The sequence below is a fragment of the Anopheles nili genome, chromosome 3, assembly GCF_943737925.1.
Source record: "Anopheles nili chromosome 3, idAnoNiliSN_F5_01, whole genome shotgun sequence".
Classification (NCBI taxonomy): domain Eukaryota; kingdom Metazoa; phylum Arthropoda; class Insecta; order Diptera; family Culicidae; genus Anopheles; species Anopheles nili.
In genome coordinates, this window is record NC_071292.1 from 53,211,552 (window position 1) to 53,226,831 (window position 15,280).

The following is a 15,280-nucleotide window of genomic DNA, read 5'->3' on the forward strand; positions in this document are numbered from 1 at the left end:
CTGTAATGGAAGCGACTTTCAGGCAGACTCAAGGAAGATCGGTGCCAGAAGATCACCACGTCAACATCCGTTAAAGCTCGTAAGAAACGCACTGTCAATAGCGGAGTGTCACCGGTAGATCCGGCCAAAGAACAAAACCCCTGAGGAACCCTACCATTGTTCACCTCGTCCACAGCCGCATACGAACGGCCTCATTTTAGAAAAGAAAAAGATCCCCCATTGTCGGAAAGCCCCCAGTATGCTCTCATAATGCCCGTAATCATGGTGTGTCATAAATTGATCCAAATCAGCCTAGCCGCGCCGCGTTTGATTGAAACGATCCCGGTGAGTTGGACCAACAAAAAAAATCAGCCCCTTCTCGATCGATCCCGCCAGAGCCCACGCGAACGCTTCCCCAGTCGGGTTCGGTTTGATGGTGAGATGTTTTGACTTGAATTTGATTGCCCTAACGGTACAGGCGGGTGATCGCACGCCCGCCCCACAGTGTCCCCGGAGGGAGCTATTAGCTTCGAAAGGGCTTTCCCCAACATCCCGGGGCATCCATTATCCGGTCGATGGTCCACGGATGCGCTGGGCGAGAGCCAGCAGTTGTCGTCTGCTGAGTCTGCTAGCGTTCTAACAGCCGGCTGTCGAGCCGTTTGGCAGTGATATCGCTCCAGTCAGCCTGCCGAAAGGTCACCGCAAGGGTGCAAGGAAGAAAAGCCACAAATCGACACCGCCGACAGCCGCCACAGGAACCCCAACCCGCCGATGGCTTTTCCACCCGTAGCGGTAGAGCCCCTACACGAAATTGATCCGTTCTGATTGACTCCGATCGTACCAGGCGGATCGTGGAAAACTCGTCCCAACCCGCCAGCCCCAGCGGGTGGCGACCGACGAGGGCGGCGATAAATAATGTAAACAGCAATTAGCTCTACCCTTTTACGGGCGAGCGAAAGGGCTTATCCCGCTTCTAGCAGTCTTCTCCCAACCAACGGGGCATCGCGTCTTGGCAGCGCGTACTTGACGTTTCTCGGACCGGGCGCACGCTAGGTGGGATTTAAATTAGCTCGCGCGAACCAACCAAAGCCAGCGGCTGCATTCTAAAAGGGCCCGCAATTCTCGCGCCATCATTCCGCACCGTGTGGTTGAACCGGTGGCCCGCTTTATCTGTTCGCTTTGATGGGGCGCACGCTTTGATGAAATGGCCCGTGGGGAGAACGCATCCGCTACGTGCACAGCCACTGCAAGCCCTAACGGAGAGGGTGGGGGTTGTTCTAGGGCGCCCCAGCGTCGAGCTGAGATTGCGTCAATTAGGGGTCGCGGTCTGGGTGCGGAAATGAACTACCAGATAAAACCATTAGCCCATTTATTGCCACCCCATTGGTCGCTTTTGGGAAAAAGTGCTCCCCCGTTACGTGGAGTCGATTAAAACTCATTCTTCTCTCTCTCTCTCTTTCTCTCTCGCTCTCGTTGGTCAAGAAATCGAAGTAAAAAACCGTCGCTAATTCGATGAAGCATACAATTCGCAACGCAACGGCCCACAAAGGACGCTGACGGATCGCTGACGTTTCGAGTACGCCACCTGGCGCCAGAACTCTGGACTACTGGAAGAAAATGCTCACTCCAGCACACCACTTTGCGCCGATTTCTCCAGCCTCCCGGGGAATGCACACTTCATCCCCTGTTTTCCGGTGGCTTACGTTCGGCTTCGCAATTTAAAACAATTCGTTTCCATCGTTCACCGGCGATCGAGACAAGCCGCGAACGAACTGGGGGCCGTCCCTTAACTAACCACGGCTAATGTCGAATGCCGGCGCGCTGGGCGCCCTAATGGGGCGTAAAGCAACGACAACAATTACACACACTTTTGGGGAGCAAAAGGGGCCACCCATTTGGCACGCCTCCGGTAGCGTGCTGCTTTGGAGCGCTGGCATTGTTTGGTGATGTGGCCCCCGAGGCTGTCCCGAAATGTGGCTGAGATCTAACGCGGTTGGCGTGAAAAGTAGGTGTGTTGTGCTCGCAGAATGAAGCGTGGTGAAAATAATGGACAATGCGCGGCCAGTGTCCCAAAACACAGCTTCGGTCTAGTTAGCGGCTCCAGCAGGGGCTTTTTTTTTAAACGTCCCGTTGGGTGTTCGTTAAAAAGGGCGGAAATTGTATTCGTGTGCTACACTTCTTCACTACATTACATTTCAATGGGCTGTATTCATTCGAATTTTATCTGTCAGGTGGCAGGATCTAATCCTCTATAATGTTGTCTCTGTATTCTCGCTCTTTTCTACACACATTGCCTGATATCCTTTTCGTCCCCGAAATGTCCGTTTTCATCGCGCAAAGCAACACAGAATGGAATGGGAAAACTTCACCATCTGTTCCGAGCAAGCAAACGTACAAACCCCCGAGAGCCGATGATTCAATTGCCCGAAACATGACAGCGAACAACCCACTTGTCTTTTTCGGTGCGGTTTCCCGATAACCTGCATCCAATTCGATTCGAAGGATGCACGCGGGCATGCAGGTAGCTGCAGTCTGTCGGTTTCCACGCTACGGTTTCCTCACTTTCGATGCACCGACACATGGCACGACTTTCGCTGGCAAAGCGAAGGGCCCGCTGGCAAAGAAAGACCGAGATACGGACGGTCCGCGTTGAAAAATGGAAAGGAATGATGGCGGTTTCGCACCGAGGTTGCATAGTGCGAAACGAGTGCGTGTTGCACTGCCGGAATGTTGCCACGAACGCTTGGAACGTTCGCGTGCGTACCACCGGACGGAATGGAAGGGCGACCCTCGAAAGGATGCAGTGGATGGACAAAATAAAACGACGGAAACTGGAAAACCCACCACCAGCCGATGATGCAACGGTTGGTTGGTTGATGGGTTGGGCTCATGGACGCTTGCTTCCTTTTTTTTTGTCGATCACTTCTCGCGCTCAGAGCAGGTGTGTGCGGTGAATGAAGACCCTCGATCGTTCCCTTGAGATAGCGTCTCGAAAACAGGAGCAAGAACGAAACTGAGCTCTTTGGGACTGCAGTTCTTTTCCATAGGCAGGTATTTCAATTGCACCCAATCACCTTGGAAGAAACCACCAGCCAGTATGTCTGTCCCCGGTTTAAGTACGTGCCGGGTTTTACATTGCGCAAGATTGATCGATCAGCCAGGGAAAGGGTCGACACCTTTGTCGAGGATCAAACCCATTCATCCGTTTACACACACACATTCCGGACGCAGAGAAAATCACCCGATATTTTTGGTCGTTTCCCATCGAAACCCAAATCGGGACCGAGGGAAAATTCCACTTGGTATTAGCGCCCGCGATGAAGATGTCATGCGGTCCCGCCAGCAAAAGCACCCAAGCATGTACAATTAATCCCTTCATTCCGAGACCTTCACGATGGCCAGGTCGACGATAACTTTTCCACGGGGGGGCTGCTTTCCTACTATCAAACCGGTAGCCAAGAGACACGGAAGGACGGCGAAAAGGCCGAGCCCTACGAGACACTTTGACCTCAGACTGACTTTGACCAACCTGGCCGGAGCGGATCGGTTCGTTCCGTCGTGACAATCGTTTCGTATCGTTTTCTTTTCGGAGTGAAAGTTTTCTTTTTTTTTTCTTTTTTTTCGGAAGCACTCGGTGAGAGCGCTCTGATCGAACGTTCCGTGACGTCGCCACCATCCTCGACCGTGACCGTGGGGCCGCGGGTGGAGCAAACGAAAAAAAAAAAACCACGGACAACCTCCCCACTGCATCTGTACGCGGAAACAAGTCGCTAACGGCGTGGCGTGAAGCTGATTAGGAGAGAGAAAATGATTCGTTTTAAATTTGGCTTTAATTTATCCGACCGCAACACAGCGCACGGAGGCGTGGGTTATGATTTTAACCGGCGTCCGTTTGCTACACTTTCCCTGGCAGGGGACGCAGGTTGATCTTTTTTTTTAGAGGGAACTCTGGCCGTTTCCACGCTACACACGTTGTTGACCAACGACGCGAAGCGTCATCACCGTCGTTTGCCAAACAGTAGCCGGGGTGAGGTGAAGACAACCTTTCGGCGGATAAGCGACAGTTTTGTGTATGCATACGACGGCAGCTGGGCTGCGGATGAGAAAGTTTGAACTGTAAACTGCTCAAGAAAACGTATGCCCAAAGCTGTCCGAGCCATGTGAGAAATGCTCAAAAACCCCATATCACGAGACGGGCGTACGTTGAATAATGTATGCTAGATTGCCTTTCGCTTGGCTTTCGTTCCCAAAAAAAAAAACGGTCGGTATTACGTATAGCACAACCTTTGGGACATTTCACAACGTGATCAACAGAACTTCCCATCAGCGATAAAAAAAAAACAACGCGATCAATAGCGAAATTTAGCAGAGCAGAAATTAACTCCCGGAGGGTTTTGAGCATGAAAAACCCGCGATAAAAAAAGCGTACTGTTTATTTCATAATCTCGTTTTTGTTTCGTATGATTCCAATCAATGTTTTGCTCCTCCCCGTAGAACAGTTTTTCCACGTGGCGCCCGGCCATGTAGCGCGTACCGGTTTCGGGGCCCCGTTAGGTGTAATAAGTTTATTTTTCAACACCTTTTAATTGAATTTTAACAAGCATCTACCGATACCGTTTTCATTTCTCCGCCGGTTACACACCGAGGTTGGGAGTGGGCATGTGCTCTCATTTTATGTGTGTGTGTGTTATTTTTGTTGTTGCTATTCGTCCGGGACCCATCACTCATTTAAAGCCATTAGGTTTGATGGGTGGATTTTAGCGGTACGGAGCAGTAGTGACCATCCCGTACCGGCTTTGACCATGTTTGGTCGACGAAACATATTTCGACACCATCTCCTGCCAGTGTGAGAAAGTCATGTCCTCTCGTACGGCTCTGGGCAGCAGCTAATCAATAGCTTGCATCGGTTCGTTCGAGGCGCCCGACATAATAGCTGCTGCAGCACCTATTCTCTTTCTTCTGCACCAGACTCCGAGTTCAATTTGACGAACCACCGTCGCTTTAGAATCGCCTGCATTCTGGTGATGAATTTCACTTTTACCTCTACTCCTCGCGGGTTCATTTATCATTCGGAAGGTGTTGCCCTTTTTCGATAGCAACCGCGATCGATAGAGGCGAGATGAGAATAGGCCTAACAGTAAACGCGTTCCGGGGGCAGAAAAAAAACGTCCCACAATACGCTGCACCGGCAGAGGTAGGCGATATTTCCACCGTTTCTTTATAATTAGTGTTAATTAACTTTACTTGTCGTGAAAAAAAAAACGAGTCTTCAATCCCAGTTGCGGGATGCCCGTTCTGTGCACGTTCAAAAACGGGTAGAGAATATTTTCAACGCTTGTAAGCTTGGTTTTCGAGACATTGGATTTTAATTAGCCTTACAAAGTGTTTCCGCATCCTTTACCCGGATCGCGTTGAGCAGCAAACATCGCTTCAAATTAATTTTCAGATTAATATTTTCTCAGAAACCGCACGATGTGCAGCGACAGGGAGTGAATAGAAAAAAAAGGCTAACACGACAACATCAAAACAAATCCAAGGCCACTCGATGCCCTCGGTTTCGGAAGCAGGCTCACTTCTGGGAAGAATTCGCTCATCCACCCAACGTCAGTTTTCTTCCACCCAAGCGTAACGGCAGCGCGGCTGGTTAGCCAGCAAACATCAAAAGCGTCTGATCGTGTGTCAAAATTGGCCATCCCAGGGCGGACTCGTGCGGTGTTTGAGGAAGACGATAGGGTCAAGCCATCATTACAAGCCACCGAGCCGACATGCATAATTTTCACTTTGTTAGCAGATCGCTCGAGAATTCCATTCGTTTTTCCCTTTTTTTTTTGCTGCTTGTTTCGCATCCATCGGGGATCGAATCACAAAAAGGGAAGAAGCGCAACTGCAATCAAATGGTGGATCTCGTGTCGATTCGATCGCATCCATGGCCGGGTCCAAGGATAATCTGGCGCGCCGGAGCGAAAGGACAAAGGCTCAGCAAGGGCACAAGGGCACCCCCATTGCGGGAAACGAAAGACTCACGGCACGGGGACGCAAGCCACGAACCCGAACCGAATAATCAGCACCACAAATTATGACCGGCCCCGATCCGGACGGGCCATTTTTCGATGCCTTCCCGCCCGTGAGCGATTTATCGACCGGTGAGGGACGGCTCCGGCTAGCCTTCAGCGCGCACGCAAGGATCGTCGAGCCGATCGAGGAAGTCTGGGTAAGATTAAACAACAAAAACGGCAATAAAACCAAAATAAAACACACCCTTATAAGAGGGTAGCGCGAATGCGAGAGAGAGAGAGAGAGAGAGACAGAGCGCGCGAACGGGAACAAGGATCAAGGGAAGGAAGAGCAAAATCATCCTTCAAGGGATGATATATTCTTCGAATCAAGCCCTGCATCAACAGTGCAGGAAAAGAAGAACGCAACAAAAGCCTCGAAGCTTCCTTCGCGAGCCGGGATTTTACATTGCCGAGAGGAAAATGGGAAGAAAAAGCAAGCGTTTACCACCCGCTAATTCGGATGGTATTTGAAGGACACGCTCCAGGGATAAGCATCACGATCGTGGGGTTTTTTGAAATTTGAACACGTCGCGAACATATTTTGGCCTGCGCTGGAGCGCACCTGCGGAAGGAATGCGGGCCAGGTTCGACGAAAGAAGGCGAAATAAATCGTTTAAACCCGGGTTTAGGTAGGGTACCAACAACAACAAAAATCTCGCCTCTAAACATCTCGCCTCAATCGTGGTACCCCCCGGCCACAGGTTGTTATGCGCGAGCGAGTGAACATTCTAAACACACGCTCACAATTCCTCACGCGATTGTGGGCTTTATTTATTTATTTGTTCATGCTGGTTTCCCAAAAACCCGTTCGAAGCGTTTGTCACGTTCACGGTGGCAAAAACCCGGCCAGTGCATAAGTGCACTGGTTATGTACGGTGCAAATGTGCATCGGAGCCGCACAATATTTAACTCCACCATTTGCAGGCGGGATTCGCAGCGAGATAAGCCCATTGACACGGTGTGGCAGTAAAACGCAGCACCGGGTGGCATGCTTTCAGGCAAACAAACGAAGCGCCTGCCCTTCGAGATGCTCGTTCAAGGCGAAAAGTATGACAAAAAATCCATTCCCGATAACCCCACTCGACGCTTTGGAAAATTCAATTTATCGTCTACAACTCGTTGACGGACACGCGACGCGTTCACGGCGCACTCTACAATGTTGTCCACCTTGACGGAACGCGGTAGTGACCTTTGAGCGCGAATCGACGGCCAAATGAAACGGCACTGGCACCTTGATAGGGCGGTCAGATCGCACAACACCGATAAGCGCCGCAAGGAATGCGATGTGAATTGTTGCTGCAAATGGAGTTATCATTGAGCCGTCGAACGGGTGGCGAAAGCACGGCGACAAATGATTTGTGTTGGGCTTTTAACCGAAGACGAACCCCGCCCTGAAGGACGCGACCGGTTGAAGGCCCATTCACACCCGGGAATGGAAAAATTCTCACGAGACTCCCGTTAAATTAAATAAATTGCTTTACTGTCGCATTAGCCTGTCCTACCCTGGACCATGGAGGCTGGAAGGATGTTTAACTGAACGATCTTCATAATTGCACACGGACACACTTTCGCTGAGGAATGAAAAGGCACATGCCTGGGAAAAACTGCCTTTTTCCATTTTATGGAGCTTCCTTAAGTGCTTTTAGTGCACCATTTTAACGCTTCTTCCTGATTTCATGTTCAGCGTACTACCTGTTCAAGGTCAGGCAGGGCTTCCCAAACGAGCGTTTTCCACCGAAATCAGGGGAAAATTCCACTGCACTCATGATTTGTTGTGAAAGGATCCTCTTCCTTACCTGCACTAGATACATCCTGTACGAGTGATCGATCCGTCGGTCAGCTTGGAACTGCTATTCGTCCCCTTCGGAACCTGCACAAGTCGCACAACTCCTCGGCGTTAGTCGACGCTTCTGAGATTGAGATTACGTGACGTCCCCAAGTGCAAACAGCCGTGGTGACGGTCGCGAAAAATCAATACATGCCACTACGCCCCGGTCACGTTTGTGGCCTGTTTCGCTCGAGTGGGCAAACCAAAATCGATACCAACCGCTGGCCGGTGACAGCTGCACTGGTTTGTTAGACTTTTGCTGGGTGTTGGCTTGCTGTTTGCGTCACCGAAACGCATCTCCTCAGCGGCGCGAAACCGCGAGATCGCTCGAGACACTCAGTTCTATCACCGGTTCGTACTTCTGCTGGATCCTTACACCGCACACTACCCACCACGGGGAACCGGTTCCCGTGCCAGGTGGAATGATATCGATTGAACGCAGCGTGTTAGTGTATTTTTTTTTTATGCTTCGCTCCGCTTCACTGTCTATTGCCTCCGGGGCAGCACACTTTAGACGCAAGCTCGTCCGACTCGGTTTGATGGAGCAGTTACGCGTGTGTTCGTGTGCCGCCGTGCGTCCTGTTTTGGCAATCCACCACCGAAAACGCACTTCAACATTAGCCGGACTCGGCTGGACGGTATCCGCATCAGCACCTGCACGTCGAAACCACCGCCACCGAGGAGCGACATAAAACGGAAGCCATTAGCATCGGAACGAAAGCAAAAGTTTGCTCGACGCGTCGAAAGTAAAACGCGAACCACTGTTTGGGCATTTAATTAGCGGCAATGGAGGCGCTTTCAGTGAAGCTTTTACGTCGTTGATGAATTCGATCTCAGAACCGCACTTGTTGCGTTCGAACGACCCCCGTAAAGGGCACACGTTGCCGAAAGGGAGTCGATAAAACCGGCAAAACACTCACGGGCAACCGCTTTACGCACCGCTTCCGGAATGGGGTTTTTTTTTTGTTCCAGAATCGCAAAAGACCCTCGGCCCGGCGGATCGACGGATCGTTCGGCTTCGGTGGGAAATTAATTATTCATATCAACCGAAAACGGTTGGGCGATTTGTGAAAGTTTTTCACCGGCGTCCGTCGCTGTCGTTGATTTCATCGGCGGCTCAACTGTCACCCGGACACTCCTCACAGATGGAGAAAAAAACACACTTCCATCACTTTCCCTATCGCTCGCTGAGTAACAGCGCCACCAACGATTTCGGTGACGGTTAGAATGCGATGGTGTGGATTTAAATATTTGCCCACCGTATGTGGGATATCCCGGGCTTCACGCGTTACGTTCACAACGCACCCTTATGCTTTTGGTGTTATAAAACCACAACACGATGTGTATATCTCGCACTAGCAAGTATCTCTGACAATCGTCGCAAGTTTGAGGCACTGTAAGCGCGGGAACTGGCTTGTTTGTTTATTTACGCGAGCGTTGTTTCTTCTACCAAAGCACGCACTAGCACGGGAGGTAACTGCCAGAGCCACGTGCTTGCTTTCTGGCTTTCAAAACCTGAATGAAGAGAGATCTGTTTGCGTGCAGTTTCGTTCCATGCCGCAGGCAGAGCATCCAAGTGCCAAGTGTGTCAAACTCGATGGCTCTCTCCACACCTGCTATGTTGTGCTCCATTCAAACGGTTTAATGCTTATGCAATGCGTGATATTATTCCTTTATTATTTGTCATTATATTTTTGGAAAATAGATTATTATCAAACCTTTAAGCAGGGAAATAAAGTGTTCATTTTGAAGCAATAAACTAAACAGAAACTCAAAACGCTTTCTCATTCGTTTCACAGTTCATAAATGTAGGTTCGACACCCATGATTTTTGCGCTTCGGTGAACTTCGGGCCCATGTCTCAACGAACGAGAAGTCGATTTTTATGCTGGCGAGCATGCTACCAAACACCATGAAAGCTCTCAGCGGTAGCATAAAGCTTAAAGACAATTTGTTGCAGCGATGTGTGAAAACGAGCGAGAGGGAATGAATGCAGCACGCGAAACCTTACAACAGTTGTACGACAGGATATTTGCTAAAAGGATATCCTTTACACATCGCTAGAACAAGGATACGAGTAACACAGTATATATACATAACCATCGGACGTATATCCTTGTCTTTGCTTCGGCAAGACATATACTAAAATTGGAACGATACAGAGAAGATTAGCATGGCCCCTGCGCAAGGATGACACGCAAAATCGTGAAGCGTTCCACATTTTTTTACCAAAATGCCACGGAGAGAACAAAGCTACCAAATGTAATATAAACGGAACATGTGTTTCAATATCTCTTGGATCAATTTTTATCTCTAAGCGAGTTGCTGAATGAGTTTAAAAATGCAAAATATGCTGCTATTTATCTCGAAATTGTAGAAAAAATAGCAAGGAATAGTAATGAACACCAAGTACAAATTATAGCATCATTTTATTCAAAACCAATGCTTTTATTCTTATCCAGTGTAAGCCTGCAGCACTTTAACTCCTACTTTAATGAGTTTCTTCCAGTTGATTTTACGTCCACCCATCGCGACCTGCATCTCGGAGAGCTCTGCCGGGGTCAGTTCCACCTGGATTGTAGCCTTTCCTTCGTTGGTAGCCGTAGCGCTGTCTCCTTCGGCGGGAAGGGCCGAGATGCTGGCCACCGCGAAAAGGGCGAGCAGGACGAATGCGAATGCGAACTTCATGTTGAGTTTTTTGCTAGAATCTGGGATTCAACTTAAGTTGTGATGTGATGTACGAAGGGTTTTATAGTGATTTTTATCAGGTGTTTTTTTTTTGGGCAATGAGGATGTTTGTCGATGACTCCGAAAATATTTGAAACCTTGAAAAGACAGGATGTGAATTGTTTTTTTGTTTGTACGTCTGCTGTATTTCAATAAATACTATCTGATCAAACACAGATGGTCAAAAATCAAGTAGAGGAATTTTCATGCAGGACCCATAATATACTGGTAAGGATATTTGTAATCACCGACGTGAGGCGTCTACAACATGCTTCTGGAGAAGTGTGTAGAAATATTGATGTTCATCGGTATACTATTGCATGCTAAAGCTAAACTATTTAAAATATGCTGGGATTTAGTCACATTTGGAAACTCTAGCCTGTCTATCTAACAGTTCATTGAAACTAGTCAAGTTTGAAAATATTTCACAACAATATCGTTAAGACTTTTGCAGCTGAGAAATTGCGCATTCGATTTCCAAAATATGTTATTTTCTTGTGATAAAAGTAGTTTAAAAAAATAAGTAGAACATCGACTGCCTTTACATTATCGATGCAATTTTTGCTATATTTACAAAAGCTTCGAACAATATATTTTCGCGGGTGCAAAACATCATCACGTCTAGATTCACATTGTTAAGCAACGGGCACGATTAACCAATACTACCTCTGAATCTCAACATTATACACAAAATTTGTCGTACATAATAGATTCTGATTTCAAACAATGTAGAGTATCTTGATTAAATAATGCGAGAGAGTAAAATCGTTGAATGACATGAACAACATGTTTAACCGAGTCAGCCCAGAATAAGTCTTACAGCGGCTGTTGGGAGGAAATGCCTTTCAGTCCAGATACAATCATACAAATTTCGATACGGCTTGGCCGTTTTTAAAAAATTATAATAATGAACAATATGCTTAGGCTTTGTGATTATTTTTATTGACCACTAATGCTTTTATTCCTATCCAGTGTAAGCCTGCAGCACTTTAACTCCTACTTTAATGAGTTTCTTCCAGTTGATTTTACGTCCACCCATCGCGACCTGCATCTCGGAGAGCTCTGCCGGGGTCAGTTCCACCTGGATTGTAGCCTTTCCTTCGTTGGTAGCCGTAGCGCTGTCTCCTTCGGCGGGAAGGGCCGAGATGCTGGCCACCGCGAAAAGAGCGAGCAGGACGAATGCGAATGCGAACTTCATGTTGAGTGTTTTGCTAGAATCTGGGATTCAATTGATGCTTTTCTTTGGAGTATTCCCGCTTTTATAGTGGATTTTCTCATACATTTACTTCTCAACACGCTTTCTTTGTTAGTGCTGAAGTTTGTCGATAACCTTGAAAACACTTTGAGGATGTTTACAGTTTATGTTTACAATACAGCTCTAATAAATACTATCTAACCAAACACAAATGTTTGGAAAACACAGGTAAGGAATGTTACGGATCATCCAAAATATGGCACTCTGAAATTGTGGGATAATGTACAGCTCAATAATAAAATCAGAACTGTTATTTCTGGCTTTACGATTTCTGGCTGTTGTTTCTGACTTTCAATCATTTTTGGTACCCAAAACGACCGAACAACTTATCAAAACAAGCAGCAATTCTAAATATAATCTATAAATTGAAGAAGGTACATATTAGCAAACGATCGCTATTAGGAGGGATAATGTGCCTTAAATAAAAGGACATTTTCTCAGAATTTTTCATGTCATAAAATGACGTTGTATAATTATGATAATATATGATGATTTTTGAGGCTTTGATAAATGAATTAAATTAGAAAATTGATTGCTCATGAATCAGTATTCAAGCAAGAAAAGTAAACACGAGTATACGAGTATCTAAACAGGTGTGCCAGTAGAGCTTCGGTACAAAGACGATTCTTATGAATAATCAGCGATCGTCTAAGCAACATCTTATAGCTTATCAAAATCACAAAATGAACCTTAGCATATTCTCATTCCGATCAAATGCTTAGTTAAATGGACCATGAGCACATAGATGATCTTAAAAGTACCCATATGCAGAGACATCAAATCATTTCATAGACTTAAATACAAATCATTTTATATTCCATATCATTGTTTATCATAATACCTGTAATAGGTTATACAGGATGAGTTGTAAAATATTTAAATAATTTACTTTAATGTAGAGCTCCCCTTAAAATGAGCGTTTGACAAAAAAATTTAGCAAGTAAATCAATGATTGGAAGTCAGAATCAACAGCCAGAAATAACAGTTCTGGTTTGATTATTAAGATCTACATTATCACACAATTTCAGAGTGCCATATTTTGGATGATCTGTAACATTCCTAACCCTTGTTTTCCAAGCACTTGTATTTGGTTAGATAGTATTGATTATAGCTGGATTGAAAACATAAACTGTAAACATCCTCAAAGTGTTTTCAAGGTTATCGACAATCTTCAGCACTAACAAAGAAAGCGTGTTGACAAGTAAATGTATGAGAAAATCCACTATAAAAGCTGGAATACTCCAAAGCAAAGCATCAATTGAATCCCAGATTCTAGCAAAACACTCAACATGAAGTTCGCATTCGCATTCGTCCTGCTCGCTCTTTTCGCGGTGGCCAGCATCTCGGCCCTTCCCGCCGAAGGAGACAGCGCTACGGCTACCAACGAAGGAAAGGCTACAATCCAGGTGGAACTGACCCCGGCAGAGCTCTCCGAGATGCAGGTCGCGATGGGTGGACGTAAAATCAACTGGAAGAAACTCATTAAAGTAGGAGTTAAAGTGCTGCAGGCTTACACTGGATAGGAATAAAAGCATTAGTGATCAATAAAAATAATCACAAAGCCTAAGCATATTGTTCATTATTATAATTTTTTAAAAACGGCCAAGCCGTATCGAAATTTGTATGATTGTATCTGGACTGAAAGGCATTTCCTCCCAACAGCCGCTGTAAGACTTATTCTGGGCTGACTCGGTTAAACATGTTGTTCATGTCATTCAACGATTTTACTCTCTCGCATTATTTAATCAAGATACTCTACATTGTTTGAAATCAGAATCTATTATGTACGACAAATTTTGTGTATAATGTTGAGATTCAGAGGTAGTATTGGTTAATCGTGCCCGTTGCTTAACAATGTGAATCTAGACGTGATGATGTTTTGCACCCGCGAAAATATATTGTTCGAAGCTTTTGTAAATATAGCAAAAATTGCATCGATAATGTAAAGGCTGTCAATGTTCCACTTATTTTTTTAAACTACTTTTATCACAAGAAAATAACATATTTTGGAAATTGAATGCGCAATTTCTCAGCTGCAAAAGTCTTAACGATATTGGTGTGAAATATTTTCAAACTTGACTAGTTTCAATGAACTATTAGATAGACAGGCTAGAGTTTCCAAATGTGACTAAAACCCAGCATATTTTAAATAGTTAAGCTTTAGCATGCAATAGAACACAGATGAACATCAATATTTCTACACACTTCTCCAGAAGCATGTTGTAGACGCCTCACGTCGGTGATTACAAATATCCTTACCAGCATATTATGGGTCCTGCATGGAAATTCCTCTGCTTGATTTTTGACCATCTGTGTTTGATCAGATAGTATTTATTGAAATACAGCAGACGTACAAACAAAAAAACAATTCACATCCTGTCTTTTCAAGGTTTCAAATATTTTCGGAGTCATCGCCAAACATCCTCATTGCCCAAAAAAAAACACCTGATAAAAATCACTATAAAACCCTTCGTACATCACATCACAACTTAAGTTGAATCCCAGATTCTAGCAAAGCACACAACATGAAGTTCGCATTCGCATTCGTCCTGCTCGCCCTTTTCGCGGTGGCCAGCATCTCGGCCCTTCCCGCCGAAGGAGACAGCGCTACGGCTACCAACGAAGGAAAGGCTACAATCCAGGTGGAACTGACCCCGGCAGAGCTCTCCGAGATGCAGGTCGCGATGGGTGGACGTAAAATCAACTGGAAGAAACTCATTAAAGTAGGAGTTAAAGTGCTGCAGGCTTACACTGGATAGGAATAAGAGCATTAGTGGTCAATAAAAATTTTCTTAAAGATTAAATATTAGGCTGGTTGTTTAGATTTATGGAAAATCTTTTTGTGATAAATTCTGCACATACCATTCTGTGAGATTTTGTGCTTCAATCAGTCATTTTTCTGCAGTTTTTATTTGCGTTTGTGTGGTGTTTCTACTCATAATACGGTTTTCTTTGTAACATTTTATGGATCTGTTTTTTGGGTCAAAATGCTGTACAACTGCTCGAAAAAAGAACACCGTTCCAACGGATTTTACAGTCTGGTAGGCGTTTTCGATTAGTGCTACAGTTCAAGAAGAATCCTTTTTTCACCTGTCACTAAACAAAAAATAGCATTGTAAATTGGTTATTGACACATCAGTTTCCGTTCCATTTTTGAGCTATCATGTATAAACATATGATGTAGCCCAGGATTTGATATTTTATTTCATAGATTTGACACTTTTAATTTGATTGAACACGTCTAAATAATTAAATAATACTACACATCTACTCTTGCTGGCAGATAAAAAACGAAAGTTAATATACGGTTTTTGTTATGCCAACAAAATTAACAAAGCTTGCGTCCATGTTCCTCGAAAACTTAACATAGCATATAAAATATTTTTTTCTCTGTTTTAATGTTTTTTGCACTTGTATCAACATCGTGACAAGAGCT

The 15,280-nt window shown here is 45.6% G+C and overlaps 1 protein-coding gene and 1 non-coding gene across 2 annotated transcripts in view; one reads left to right on the plus strand and one right to left on the minus strand.

Annotated features, from left to right (window-relative positions):
- Positions 1–10,550, minus strand: part of LOC128724603 (uncharacterized) — a 152,534-nt gene extending 141,984 nt beyond the window's left edge. Inside the window, exon 1 of the mRNA XM_053818326.1 lies at positions 10,382–10,550. Coding sequence (XP_053674301.1) covers positions 10,382–10,550 — 169 coding nt within the window. The remainder of the gene's footprint in view (positions 1–10,381) is intronic.
- Positions 9,981–10,087, plus strand: LOC128728058 (U6 spliceosomal RNA). Its single transcript, XR_008411010.1, has one exon. It is a non-coding gene; the product is annotated as a U6 spliceosomal RNA (small nuclear RNA).
- Positions 10,551–15,280: the final 4,730 nt, after the last annotated feature.